Source organism: Clupea harengus, chromosome 5 (genome assembly GCF_900700415.2).
Source record: "Clupea harengus chromosome 5, Ch_v2.0.2, whole genome shotgun sequence".
Lineage (NCBI taxonomy): Eukaryota > Metazoa > Chordata > Actinopteri > Clupeiformes > Clupeidae > Clupea > Clupea harengus.
In genome coordinates this window covers 6,406,120-6,421,119 of record NC_045156.1, presented here as the reverse complement: position 1 = coordinate 6,421,119, position 15,000 = coordinate 6,406,120, and the positions used below count along the sequence as shown (strand labels likewise).

Below are 15,000 nucleotides of genomic sequence, written 5' to 3'. Positions count from 1 at the left end.
GGAGGAGAAGGGCCCACGACTCCCAGGGAGAGTGTGGGGAGGAGAGACTTGTGAAAATAACAGTAATCTGGGCACAACATCCAACCTCTGCTGGAAACCACCTTTTGAGACCTGCTGTGAGGCGGGCATGGAAAAGGCAGAGAGAGAGCTAGAGAGAGAGAGAGAGAGAGAGAGAGAGAGAGAGAGAGAGAACTGACTCTGATGCAACGAGAGATAGGAACCAGCTGTCCTGAGCTTCTGCACAAGCGGAGTGCATCAAAGTGATCAAGGATATTAGTCTACGGTGTTTCCTTATGAGTTTATCTTTCTTGACGTCAAACCGTAGCAACATCCACATACCAGCTGGTATGTCTGCCGAGATTAATTTCCTCCATCAATATGAGTGCTGAATATGAGCCCATTTGGATCTTCAATGTTTACGGCGTAGCCAAGGGCAATTAATTGATGTTCAGTTTGAACCCAAACTAGACTTTCCATTTGTTGAGGAACTCCCAGATCCAAGACAAAGCACTTAGGCACTGGCCCGTACTGAAAGAGACCCTTTCCACTGCCTCATTCAGAGAGAACAAGGTCTCAACACTCAGTAAACAACTGCATCGTTATTTATACCCCCTTCTCTCGCTCTTGCTGTTTCTTACACTTTTAAGACCTTTTCATCCTAAGTGCTTATATCTGCCTTCACTTCCACATGATCGGTTAATAGTTTGTTGAGTGTCTTGAGTTTAGCCTGATCTTACAGGGTGTGTGTGTGTGTGTGTGTGGGGGGGGGGGGGGGGGGGGGGGGGGCGCGGGGGGCGCTGTGATTCACTCTTCCTCCAAATCAATGATTAACCAGTGATTAAGTCTGCATCTGGAGGGGGGAACATTGCAAAGATGCCCCGTTTCTTTGTCCTGTCTACAATCCTCCTTCGCCTCCACTGAAATCACACTTCTTGATTTATTGCCCGGTGTGTAGTGAACAGGTCATTTCCCGCTTCATAGGGATTTAGTGAGCCAGGAGGACTAGCTACATGTAATAAAGTTGGTTTCCTTTCTGTTCTTTTCACCAAAGGTTGCAGCACCCTACCATGTTCCTTTTTTATTCTATACATGTGCAAGAATTGCGTTTCCCTCAAGGCTCGAGGCAATTACAGGCTCTGGGGGTAGAACTGAAGACCCTGCCTTTCAAACAGGCAGTGAAAAAAAAACATAATTAATGGCTGCCCTAATAACATGCATGGACCCAAGTTTTTGTATCCTGGCAACTTCCTGACATTTATTATCCTTCACGTCAAGACGACACAGCGCCCTAGCCAAAATGCAGCAGCAGCAGCAGCAGCAGCAGCAGCAGCAGCAGCTTTAAAGGCTGTATGAGAAAAATCTATAATGCATTAAACAACATCACTTGTATCATTTATAAACAAAGCACGGCTGTTCCGAGGCCTTTACTGCCTTCATATTTTGAGGCAGGAGCCCTGATATGCTTTCCTGTGTTTGGTGTGTTGCTGGACGTTGCTCGCTCAAGCATGTTCATTCAGGTTAAGTGCACTGCGGCCAGCAGCCTTGCTTTGCTCTGGTGGGTGGATGGGTGTATGATGCCGCGCTCTGAAGCAGTAATTGTCTCAAGGCTCTATGTGACCGTGGGGAATAAAACTGGCTGTGAAGCTGCTGAAGAGGTGGATACTTTTATGGGGGTATTGACTGACTGGCTGTGGCTGCGGGGGCCGACTTTCGGTTAATCAAGAAAATGAAACGCACATCAATAAATGATTTCACCGTCCCATAAAGAGATTGGGATTTAAACAGAAGCCTTGTAAAAGGTGAACAGCTGATGGTCTATAGGCTATAGCTTTCAGATGAGGCAAACTGTAGCATCAGCCCCCGCTAAACTGTAAACAGGTAATGAGCTCAAATAAAATTTAACTCAAACACACGATTTTCAATTCTGAAAACTTTCCAACTCAACAGGGAAAAAGATTAAATCTTTTTACAAGCCTCTGCGAATCTATGAATTTTACATGCTAATTCAAGGTTTAAAAATAGACGGAGCTAGGCTTATGCAATTTAGCCCGGCAACAAAGCACCGCCTGAGGGCAGCGGCGCATCAACCCACCTGCTCTGGCTTGAGCCCCGGGGGGACCCAGGCGTACTCCTCCAGGGCACATCCGGAGTCGTCGTCCGACGTGGAGTTCCGCTGGAAGTCGTACATCAGCTTGGTGACCGTCTTCTCCATCTCCAGTTGCATGACGCTCACCGCATGCTCCTCGCGCGGACACTTACAGTGGAGGCAGATCTTCCTGAGAGAGAGGGAGGGAGGGAGAGAGAGAGAGAGAGAGTAAAATCAATACTCGGCGCAACCTGATGATGGCACAAACAAATCTGACTGAGGCGACGTGAGGCCCATGGACCCCTTTTGTAGGGTAAGGGCATGAGACAAAATAACATATAACAAGTTCTAGTTCTTTTGGAAACTCAATATCCTGACTGAACTGTGCATGGATTGAAAGATAACGACCTCTCGCTCAGTGTGGTGTTATCAGATTTTCAGCTATCAGCTATAATGCGTCACCAAAAAGACGGCACATTAATGGTGCTCTGACCTAGTTTCATCTACAGAACATGACTTCATGGAATGCTGACTAGACAGCCAAGGCGATGAGGCATATGCAGCTTCACAGGCATGCATCTGCAGTGGAGAAAATGACCTTTCTGCCAATAAAACCATTACTCAACAGCCGAGAACTTAAATTCTTCACCCCACGTGTACGGAGATCACGTCAGTTCCACTCTCACAGCCTTCCCTGTGACGAACAACAGCACGGGCCTCACTTCACCGATGTCTGTCAACACTGCCCCATTTGGCTACGACACGGAGAGACCCCAAGATTCCAACACAACCTCTCCCACCCTGTGATTCAACACAGCAGAGGGGGAAAAAAACTCACCAAGCCGATGAGCACAGTCTGGCTGCATCTGGTTAGCATCCGGTATGTGTGTGTGTGTACGTGTGAAGAAGAGTAGCCGACATTACTGTCCATCTCTGCCAAACCCAACTTCAGAAACTCCAGAGCCAGTTGGTCAGATTTACTAACCTCTCCTACCCCCGCCCGGCAGCAAAAACAAACCGCCTGCTTACGGCAAATCCCATTACCGTTTAAGACGCCCGACAGGCTGCCACACGTCAACAGGGGCCGTAGGACTTTGACGGACAGACCGCGCTGTCGCCAAACACTTGGCCGCAGACCTCAAGTCTGCATAGCCGGCACAGTATGTAACATCTACAATCCCCCTATTGTGAAGTAGAGCACACTGGGATTGTTTCATACAGAAACTCAGAGCGCCTCTTCGCTGCGGAGTATTTCCTCCCAGTCTTAGCGGCCGAAGTCTCAGTTAGAAACTGATATTTGAGGAATTAATCTAAATGGCTTTTTTAGCAGTTAACTCCAGGTCAGCCCTAGCTTATGAGATTTAAAGTCGAAATAAAAAAAACAGGAGGAGAAAGAAAAGGTGGCGAATCATCTCAAGTGAAGTCACCTTTAAAGGGGGGGGGGGGTCTGCGGAGAGCTGAAGGCCATATCCTCCCTCAGGATTCGATTACTCTTAAACTTAACACACCCAGGGCTCGAGGATGGCGCTGCATACTGCAGAGGAGGTTAAATGCAGTTCTCTGCAACTGCTGTAGCTGCCCTTGAGCAAGGGCATTTTACCTGCATTACTTTGAGCTACAGGGATACCCAGAACTGGTCACATGAATATTAAATGAATATATGAACACAGTAGCGCGAGCAGGAGATCCGCCCATGAATATTTATAGCAACAGTAAGTGGTACACGGAATCAGGCCTGAAGACAGAGTCATCAGCCTCACTGACGGGCCTCTCGACCAGCCGGGCAGAGGGTGAAAAATCCCTCCATCCTTACAGCAAGACACCACTGCCGGAGGCTAGCATACGTGTGCCCTCATCTGGAGAGGATTCCTGACTATAATTACTAATGTATGCATGATTAACAGGACAAGATGTGCCCCGTCTATCGGAAGCACCTCGTGCCAGGTTATTATGAGAATCAACTACCATCCAGGAACATATGTAGGAAAGAGAGCCAGAGGTGAAGATTGAGAGAGAGTGAGAGAGAGAGTGTGAGAGAGAGCGGGCGAGAGAGAGAGAGAGAGGCCAACACAGAAACTGGCTCAGTTTTGCCACTGAATAGAACACAGGCTTGGAGACACGGGTTAAAAATAACCCTGCAGAAGACTGACTCCGCAGGACCTCTCTCCTACTGTTGGCAGTCACCACTAGGAAGGGCTGAAGAGGCTTGTGACATCGTGGAGGGGAGGGTTCGATTCCCTGTGGGCAATGAGCCTGTCCAGATGTATGGACAAGATAAGATAAATGTCACGTTGCAATTTCACTTCAGAGAACTACGAAATCCCTCCATGGGCCCTGCTGGGATGAAGAAAGACTCTAAGCCTTACTTAGGGGCTTTTTCCTGCTAATAGACAATGAATGGCACATGACTTAGATTTCCCACAGAGGTACAGTACCATATTTCACTCGTAATCTACAGTACATGATTTTGATTAGTGAGAGGCGGAGTGCTGCTCTAATAAAGACCGACTCCATTACTAAATACCTTTCAAAACCTTGGATTTTAAAAGGGCAAGAATGACGATAAGCCAACTGAAACCCCTCCAATAAAAAGTCTGTCTCCCCCCTCGCCCCGCAGCAGGGCCTGCCAGAAAGCAAGCATCTCATGACTATACGGCATATCTCGCAGACGGCGAACCGTCTGAACCATGACGTAAGTGGAAACTTATTCAGCCCGCAGTGTTGATCATAGGCCGTGCATTCCGGATGACCCTACAGGAAGACACTGCGAGACAGTGTCACCATAAACTCAGAGTTGATGCTACGCAGGAGGGTTTGATGTGGTTTCCAGTCTGACGCGGGGGAATAGCCTCAGAGGATGTCCACCCAGGGAGCCGCCGACGCTCTCCGCGGCGTCATTCCAGTCAGATTTAACAAAACATCTTTAAGGGCAGCTCAAAGAGGAGCCACTCGCAACAGCTGTACGCTGGCAGAAGCCAATTTTTTCCCTTTTTTTTCTCCCCTTCATTCCTGTCTTTTAAAGTGGCTTTTGTTTTTGTTTTTCTCTCTCTCTCTCCCTCTCCCTGTCCCTGTCCCTGTCCCTCTCCCTCTCTCTCAAACTGTAAACGAACGAGATGAACAGCATTGTCAAGCTTGCTGCGCATCAGTCGCTGGGAGTCCTGGTGGGGGTAAAATGGCCGTGCTCAGACACAAAACAAGACAGAGTTTAATCACTGTTAAACAAGATTACGCTGCACCTTGTCTCCAATCAAGCGCAACAAGGGGGCTTGGTAATTAGTATCCAATTATAGGGAAGTCACTACAGTATGTCCCAATGAGCAGAGATTAAGGCTGTGCCCACCTGCTGCAATCACTCATAATCCAAGGTTTCTGGGTCCTTGACACGCAGGCACCTGTCCATATGAAGAGGCAAGACCTACAGCACAAATACCTACATGTAAGCTCAAATTCACTAACCACACACACCAATACAAAGGTTAAGGGATTTCTTCATTGTGTTGAAGTTCAGTTTTTCCATGGACTTGTTTACTGTCAATCATAACATTTTGAAACAGTAAACAAAGAGGGGATATTTTCAACTACATATGCTTTCAAACTCAGATGTCTCTCACTCTGTGTGTGTGTGTGTGTGTGTGTGTGTGAGAGACTCATTCATTAGCCTACATCTGACATACATTGCAATTTCTTGGTCAGTAGTAGTTATTCCAAGGCCATTTATACTGAAATCCATAGAATGAAACAGTCCCTCCTCACTAAACCAAACCTCCAAGCCATCTTTGGGGGTTTAGAACCCCCATCTGTACAAATCATCAGAAAGCTCTTAAACACTCCGAATGACACTAGCCGCTAAGAGACTAGAATTCTCTTAAGATTGATGGTCGAGATAATGATGTATGAACTGACACTGGCAAATAAATCAATTACTCCCCTCCCCCTTAGTCTTTTATAGAAAAATGGGGGGAAATTAGAGAAAGCGTTTCACAAGGGAGGCAAAGAATGAAGGTCTATAGATTAGGTTTTTATTTAAACTCTCCGCAGCAATGTGCAAAGACCAAGCTGCAGTAACTGAAGCTGGCACGTAAATTAAGTTTGTGACACACCGGTAGAGCGATATCGGGCAGTTGCCCGCGTCCACAGCAGCTGCCGAAATCACATTATTCTCCAGTTAACTGTTCATATGTTAATCCGAAGTGAACGGTCTTGACTCAATCAATCCGGGGGATGACCGGGCCATCGTGGGAGCACAAAAAAACCCAAAGATTTAATCCATCTGGAAGGGGCCAGATCAGCCACATCACAGACAATAATGCGCAGAGTGGAGGCAGAGCAAAACCAATGAGTACATATCAGCAGCACAAGCATTTAGACTGGTTTTACACGAAGAACGACAGACTAACTGGGCTACGTGTCCACATAATTGTTAGCCAAATACGCAGATACACATCAAAACCGCTTAAAATATCACCACAACGAAGGTGCATGGCGATTGTGTTGTTGGGAAAAAACAACTGATTATTTTGCCATGCAAGCAACATTGCAACAAATAGACCAGATTCACATGCAATACGGCGTGGGTTTTGCGGACGGGATACAAATCACAGTCTATCAAAATGACACTTAAGCCAAAAGTTGAAATATAAACAAGCGCATCAGAATATTGTTACAGTTTTGCTTACCTTACCTTTACCAGGAACTTGAAATAAGGAGCTTGTCGTTCCCCCGATCTCTGTTAGTTTTAAAACATGCGCTCCACATCGCCAGCTCCTTCATTTACTGTGAAACATCAACAATCTTGCCCAACTCGCTTTCCCGTTGGTATGCCACCACAAACTACGCCTCCAGTATCTATTTAAACCGCAGACCTTTGCCGAAATCCACACAAACGATCAGAAAAACGACGAGTGTACGGTAACATCAACTTTTGTTAATGATGAATACAGTCCCTCCAGTTGTTTAGCAAGATCTACAGCAGGAAATGCAGGGTTCACTTAAGCAAATCCAAATCGATCCTCGGAAACTGTTTTTATGATTAGGCTACAATGGTTCCAGCGGCTAAGTTACAACGTTAAATGACGATGTGAAAATGTTCTGTCCGAAAGATATAGAAAACATTCCGGTCCGATCACGGCAGGCTATATCCAGAGACTGACTGGCTGACTAGCCACCTCTCGGCTCTCACTACCCCACACAGCTCCCTGGATGCTAATGAGTGTCCATGATGTCAGCAAGTCACCGTCCGAACAGTGGTATAATTAGCGGCTTGAATGACTCGCATTTTGGATTCATTTACATGCAAATCAGACCACTTCCCTCTATTTACTGCCCGGGCAATGTGAATTGAAAATAGAGTAGGTTAATCCTGAAAACAGCGGAATAATGGCCAGGTACCCTTTTATTTTTTAACACTATCGCAATTTGTAGTAGCGGTGTTTGCGAGTATAGGCTACTGTGTTTCACTGACATAGTCACATATATTGACCCACTCACATCGAAGGGTTTTTGTTGATCACCTTATACTAAGAACAATCAATATCCTTCAGAAGTAATGATCCCCTTTATTTTAAACGCAAACGAAGGATTCTTAACATCACTTTCGATCAATAAACAGTAACAGTTTAAGAAAGATGTTGAAAATGGAACAAGGAGTCTTATCGATTACTAACGGTACTGCAATGTAACAAAACCACCCATACCACAACAGGAGACCTGCCTTTATTTCAAAGTTAAGTTGTCCAATTGTTAACTAGAGCAATTCTTCTCTATGGACAGATTATTTCTCCCTGGGCTATTTTAGGATCTGTTAATCGTGCAAACACTTGCATGGCTTTAAGCCCCTAATACTATCTGAGCTTGTTTCCTGAGTTAGTTTTTTTTTTTTAGGGGGGGGGGGGGGGTGTTGGGGGAGTTCAGCAGGGCCTATCAGTCACAGCCACTTTGCTTATTTGTCTTGCAAACTGCACTAAAGTGAGAAAAAAAATATGACTGAAAGCAACCTTTACGAATGCATCACAGCCGAAATACACTGCAATGATTCATGAGCATTTGTCCAAAGGAACGCCTGCAGGGATTGGGGGAGGTGAGATGGTGAGTGAATCAATACGTGTGTTTATCCACATCGGAGACCTATTGTGGCCCATACGGTAGGGTGTCAGGGAATAGGAGAAAGAGTAACAACCTACTGATGTGCAGGTGGTGAAACAATCCATTTACACCGAATCAAGCAAACAGAAGCTCTTCTGACCAATATTCTCTACAGAGAGCATTTATGTCCAGGAACTACAGCAGGACAAATCGTAAGAGGTCAAACTCGAAGACGCCCTTTGCTTTACAGACCTGATCCTGCTCCTTTAATCAAATTGAATGTATCAGTTACTCTCAGCTCTCTTCTAAGGCCTTACCCAGTCAAAGTCTTTGTCCCCATGAAAGCTTTTGTGAGGTATTGTGCCCTTTCCCGGAAGTACTGCACTGTAAGCCTGGAAAAAAAGTATGAAGACATACCCAGTTTCCTGAGGCGAAGCGATCCTATAAGCAACACTATCTGACATCAGAGGAGCATCACAGGAAAGACATGCTGTACATTTCAGCCAAATTAATTTCCTTAACCTCAGACACTGGCTTCTGATAGATTTCTTTTCAACAACAACAACAACAAAAACTATTTAGTTTAATGCAGAAAGCTAGTTTCACAGACCACCAGACGCCTTCATGTTGAAAGCGCTGATGAGTATCATTCTGAGTCAACACGGAGGCAGCTGAGCCCCAGCCCCAACAGCTGATTGCTGCGCAGGACTCCATTTCTGGGGCTGACTGACCCCCGGCACGAGAGATAACCAGAATTCTTTTTGGGATGCTGGGCAGGGCTGCACATCAAAGGCGTTTGGAATAACTCCCTCCACTCCTCCCCCCGCCCCCACCTCCACCCCCACCCACCCACCCACCGCCCCCTTCCTCGCAATCCGACTTCCTGTTATGGGAGAAGGAATGATGCCAGAAGAATTTTTTCAGGGCCAATCTGTCACCAATCTCCTTCTGAGGACCTCTCCAAATGGAATGCCCTCTCGAGCACAGGCACCCTCATCACCAGCCCAGCACATAATGACAATAATTCGAAAATGAGCTTCGTCCCTTTTTTTTTTTTTTTTTTTTTGTAAATTTCATTCCAAGTACTAAATGGATTAATTTAGCATGGTCCGGATAACAAAAATTGTACAAAAAGTGTAGAGGATTAACACAAAGCAGCGGAATGAAATGGAATTTGCATGAAAGTTAACTCCAATTTTTTTTTTCTTTTTTTTTTGGCCCCAGTCTGGCATGCATGCTGTGGTCAGGCTGTGTAATTCATTAGTCTGGCCTATGGCTGTTGCTTCCTACTACATCCCTGGGCTTTAGCAGTGACCTTGTAGGAGTAGATGCATGGGAGCAGAGTGGGGACTTTTTTTCTATTCTGCCCCCACTCCTCTCCCCTCTCGGCCCACTTGAGCTCAGAGAGAGTCTGTGGGAGGAGACGCGTCGCTCGGCCACATCCATCACAGCATCCATTCAAAGAGGAGATGATGTTCTCTGGAGGCTGGCGGGCATGTTGTGAAGCCTTGCTCAGTGTTCAAGGCTCGGACGCATGTATTGCCAAACTTTGCTTTAAGTGGGTCATATTTGCTTCGAGGGGACAAGGTGCTAGATGTTCCAGAGGTTTGGGGGTGGGGGGTTGGGGGGGGGGGGGGCTGAGAGAATTTTTTCTCTCCCCTTTGCTCTCCTGTGAGGGGGAAAATCATGCAAGACTAGATGTCAAAATACACTTCTTTCTGGGCCATTTGAGTGTTTGGGGTTGTGGCCAATGATTCAAAGTCTTTGAGGCAATATATTTTATTTCCACACAGACCACAAAGCAGGAACGTGGTGCAAGCAAGGCCCTTTCAAGTAGAAAAAGTAGGCAGCAAACACCAGAAAGCACAGCTCAGCTCCGGCTCCGGCTCACCACACACAACCAGAGGCCATTTTGGTTACTAAACTAATGTTGGCTGTTGAAAGAAATCCATATAGTAATGATTATGGGTGTCAATATCTAAACATCTCCAATTACTTCCAGTCTGCATGGCTCTTTGAGGGTCTGGCCCAAAGCAAGCCTCGTCCAGTGTCTCTGCATGGAGGAAGTCCCCTGTGGCCCAAACCCCTTCATTAATTATGGACACAATTTCCTGGTAAAAGGGGCCAAGAAATTGATGACTGTCTAAACAGCACAAAAAAAAAGAAAAGAGTCCACTCTAGTGTGCATCCCGGAGATCATTTGGGGACCTCTTTGCTAGAAAAGGACAGAACACGTGCAGCACTTCTTCAAAACAATGTTTTGTTCCATCTTGTAACTGTTGCACACTGAGGGTGATTCAAGCAAACAGAACTGGTGTTTGTGACCATCCCGTCCAATTAAAGAAAAGAACACGGGTCCGGGGTTTTGATTCTCCAGTGCGCCTTGTAATGGTTTAAAAGCAGCAATCCGAACTTTAAGTTAAATAAACTCAAGCTCAAGTATGCCCTGTTTAAATATTTAGTTTGGGAGGACTGCTTGAACGCGAGCGCGTTTAGTCAAACAGTGCAAAGCCAGGCTAGTCTCTGTTTGGCATAGTAGAGGGACTATGGGCGGACACAGTGATACACTCATGCCTCTCACTTAATACAAAATCCCAATCCAGGTTTGGTCAACATTCATGGCTGATATGACCCTCTCACTTTGGTGAGAACATGTTAGCAGAGATTTATCTCTTTCGCATCTTGATTGGTCGACTAGTGTTTGTTGTCATCGCAGTACACAGACAGAAAGATTCAGAACTGGAAGTGTTTTAAGAACAAAGAGTTTTCCAAAGTGAATGTTACAGTTTGTTGTAACAAGCATTTAATAAAGTGACATTGGTCTCCCCTCTCTTTCCCCACTCAACATGCAGTGAAAACTGCAGCCAAACACAACACCGCCTTTGTGAGTTGCGGCCCAGAAGTCTGGTAAATGTATTATCGGTGAGGGTGTGACCCCAGCCCGCGATGAAGTGCACACGCTTCCTGTAACAGGACAGAGACGGCCAGGACACTTTCATTCATCTGCGGGGAAAAATATTACTCTTGGAGCTTGGGACTATGAGCTCCTGCGATTTACTGCACGGAGACGAGATGAGACGACCATAAGAAGCCCCGAGGTCTACATCGCTGTAAAGAGAGAATTCCGCAAGGTGGCCATAAACAGACTGAGCCAAAACAACCTCCAGGATGACCACTATTGAAAAGCAGAGCATAAATGACTCAACACAGGATTTCTAGATGATATGAGGTATGATCATGAGAATCCTGAGGCAGCAGAAACAATCGCTATTTAATTTGGTGCAGCCAGAGAAGCTCATGCGCGACTGATAAAGCCCATCCTCACGGTCTGGATTTGATTTCGATAACCATCCGCCGGCACCCCGACTTTGAACTCTGCCGGCTGTCAGGGCGGAAATGATTTAATTGCAGAACAAAGTGGGGAGAGATGGGAAGGGATAGGTGCACTGGCCCGAGAGCCATGTTGCGTCTGAGAGAGAATCGAGGTTTGGGAGAGATATGGAGATATTAAGTCCCCGGAACAAAGAAAGCAGAGAAAGAGGATTAAAGTCCAATCTGATCCCAGACCCCTTCGGAACCCGCGGCACTAGGGTTCGGATAAATAGCCAATATAAATACGGAGGATTACCACTGGGCTGAGGGGAGCGGGACAGGAGGGTGAGAACCGATCACACATCTGCAGCGGTTCCTGCTCTGTTCTACTTTCTGTTTTCATGTTCTGTTTTAGATCCATGGTCTAATTAGGCACGTATTATTTAAAAATGTCTTTGCCTAAAAATTACACCAAAAAAAACGAGTTACCAGTAGGCTCATTAGGTATCTCTACTCAAGCCCAAGAAACAGTCCGCCCTGATATCATCTCTCCTGGATCACTGTTGATCTCCGACTGCTTCAGTTTATTTACTCGTATGGTGCAGAGCAAATCCCAGCATCCCACGCAAGTGTTCAAGGCCCCTTTAAAAAGGTTTCAAACACTCGCGCCTCTCATTCTAGCCTGTTTATTTTGAACTGCCACTGATGGGTCATGGTGGTGGGCCAGCGTGTGGTGCAGCCGCAATGGTGGTGGTGGGCGGGAAGGGCGGGGTTGTTGGCGGTTTGTCCACGCTCAGAAAGCCGTGGCTTCGCCCTCTTTTCCCACTTTTCCGCGCTCTGGGCACGCTTTTCACCAATGCGTTTATCTCCCGCCGGCGCCCGCCGCTTTCCCAGGGCCCGGCCTCACAGACCTGCCACTGTGCACCCTGCCAGAGCGGGAACAGAGAACAAACGGGCCAGGGCCTGGGCCTGGCTGCACCGTGCCGCACACAAGGCGAGGCACACAGGAGAGGGTCTGACCCACATATGGGAAACCCACCTCCCTCTGCAAGCCCCCCCCCCCCACACACACCCCACCCTACACACCCTCTCTGTGCTATCCACTGGAGCTGCTCCAACCCCGAGTTTCAGCTCCAGCTCCAGTTCCTTCACAGAGTGAGTGATTATGTATGGAGATTATTCAAAGCAGCCCCTGTGATTCTGGAGACTCGAATGGTGAGCGAGAGTGAGAGAGAGAAAGAAAGAAAGAAAGGAAGAGTTGAAATAAGGAGGTTTACCATGCTGGAGGCAGTGAATGAGCAGTGAAGAGTAGGCTATACTCAGAACGATCCCCCCTCCCTCCCACACACACACACTCATCCTTTCTTTTTAAAAGTAAAGTCATTGGCTTGAAGGGAAAACACATTAAAACTACTTCCCAAGATCTAAACATGTTGAAAAAGCACACACGCGCACGCGCACGCGCACGCGCACGCGCACGCGCACGCGCACGCGCACGCGCACGCGCACGCGCACGCGCACGCGCACGCGCACGCGCACGCGCACACGCACACGCACACGCACACGCACACGCACACGCACACACACACACACACACACCTGCCTTTCCTGTGTTTCATTGCTGCTAATTGCTGGGTGACCATTGTGAAATCTGAAAAAGCCCCCTTTCTTGCAGACACTTGACATTTCTGAGCGCGGGGCTGTAATTCTACAGTGATGATTTGCGCTTGTTTTTCTACCCCCTACCATGAGTGTGTGGGCTGGCCTGAAATAGCAGGAGACGGATTCAGAATGGGAGCACTTAGAGTGACGCAAGAGCAAAGAAAAGAAAAGAAAAGAAAAGACTAGGTTAGATGAGTGTGCCTCCCCCTGTGAAAAGTAAAGCTGGACAAATATTAAATAAAAAAATGAAAGTACAGAAACAAGCAGCATATACAGAGAAATTTCTGAGAAGCCGGGCATGTTTTGAAGACAGAATAAGAAAATGAAATGCATGATCAGTCTCACCATCATCACACGTCCCTGAAAATCTGAAGAGGTCTCTCCAGTTGAACATTCGGCCCCTTGCGGGCTCAAGTGGCGAGTTGACGTTAATTTGAGATTAAAACATCTCGACCGTTGGCTCACGGCTGGTGCGCTTAATCACAGCACATTAGAATTCACGCCTCGAGACGAGCAGTTTCTGCCGCAACGCTTCGCAGCCGTCACTCCCACGAGTGTGAGCGCTTTCCCACCGCACTACAGCCTGCGCGTGGCACATCACCAAACACTCCGGCGCGATGCGCGTTATCAAAATCCCGGGAATTATTCATAACCTCGCACATCTCTATTACAAATCTAATTCCCTGTCCCCTTGCTGAACCGACGCTGCAGCTGCAAGAAAGGGAATGTAATATAAATGATGTTGAACAAAACCAAAGAGGGAAAAGGGGAGGAAAAAAAAATTATGACTGTCTAAATATGTAGGCCAGTCTCGGGTGGTGTGCCAGTTTGCTTATCACGCGATTGTGCTGAGGAGGAGTGCGCGTGTGTGTGTGTGTGTGTGTGTGTGTGTGTGTGTGTGTGTGTGTGTGTGTGTGTGTGTGTGCCAGAAAGGGCGTCCAGTTGCATCATGCTCACCTGGTGCACACCGCCCTGAAGCTGGAGAGAAGGATGGTTAATCACACAGCTGCTGCGGACCTCTGCATTTGTCGCTGCGGAAATCTGTGGTGACTACAATCACTCAGAGGTGATGTCACCAGGGCACAGTCCAGCTGTGATGCTGATATGACTGAGACTCTGCAGCTGTGGTCGTTGCTGAATCACCCTTCCTCTGGTCAATACACCCCCCCCCCCCACAAACACACACACACACACACACACACACACACACACACACACACTACCCTCAGACCCCCACTACACTGAGCGATATCCACCTAGGGTTGACCTGCAGTATTGATCCAATGGATTAGCATTTAGCTGTGGCTTATGATGGCTCTGTCCTTTGAAGGACGTCTCTGATCCTTGCTTCATGAACAGATCTCCCAACTGGTCCATTTTCGCTTCACATATGACGGACCAGCGTGCGTGAGGAACACATGCTGCATCAGGGTCCCCCCCCCCCGTTTCATTTTCTTCCTCATTTGATTTTGTTTGTGTGTCAGTATTGGCTGATCCCAAGAAAGAGGCTCTCTCAGATCTGTCAACCTATTCCCACTAAGTAATAGATACATAAATCTTACAAACATCCTCCGTTCTGGGAATGACACGAGTAAGCAGTTTTTTTCCCCTTCCCTGTCTACCACACGGCATCGACGTGAGCGTCACAGTGCACTCGAAACAGGTCACGAACCCGTCCATCTGGTATGGTTTAGATTGCATGTGCAAATGGCATATTTGTAAAATAACATCTCACTAGTCTCTCATCTGGTTCTATGCCTTTGTTCTCCGCCCTGGACAAATAATTTATTTTCTGGTTTATTGGGCCGGCAGGCAGTTTTGAGAGAGAGAAGGAGAGAGAGAGAGTTAAACAGAAAGAA

General features: G+C 47.1%; 1 protein-coding gene across 7 annotated transcripts in view; it reads right to left on the bottom strand.

The window, feature by feature from the left end:
* The window catches only part of prickle2b (prickle homolog 2b), a 66,190-nt gene that overhangs the window by 8,245 nt on the left and 42,945 nt on the right, over positions 1 to 15,000 (bottom strand). For 2 of the 7 annotated variants that reach the window (XM_031567481.2, XM_031567485.2), the window contains one exon: positions 2,093 to 2,276. In XM_031567481.2, coding sequence (XP_031423341.1) covers positions 2,093 to 2,276 — 184 coding nt within the window. Of the gene's footprint in view, positions 1 to 2,092; positions 2,277 to 2,684; positions 2,904 to 2,924; positions 3,481 to 6,762; positions 7,885 to 13,486; positions 13,621 to 15,000 lie in introns of those variants that run through there. The other 5 variants (XM_031567486.2, XM_012841102.3, XM_012841101.3 and 2 more) reach the window with 5 other exon arrangements.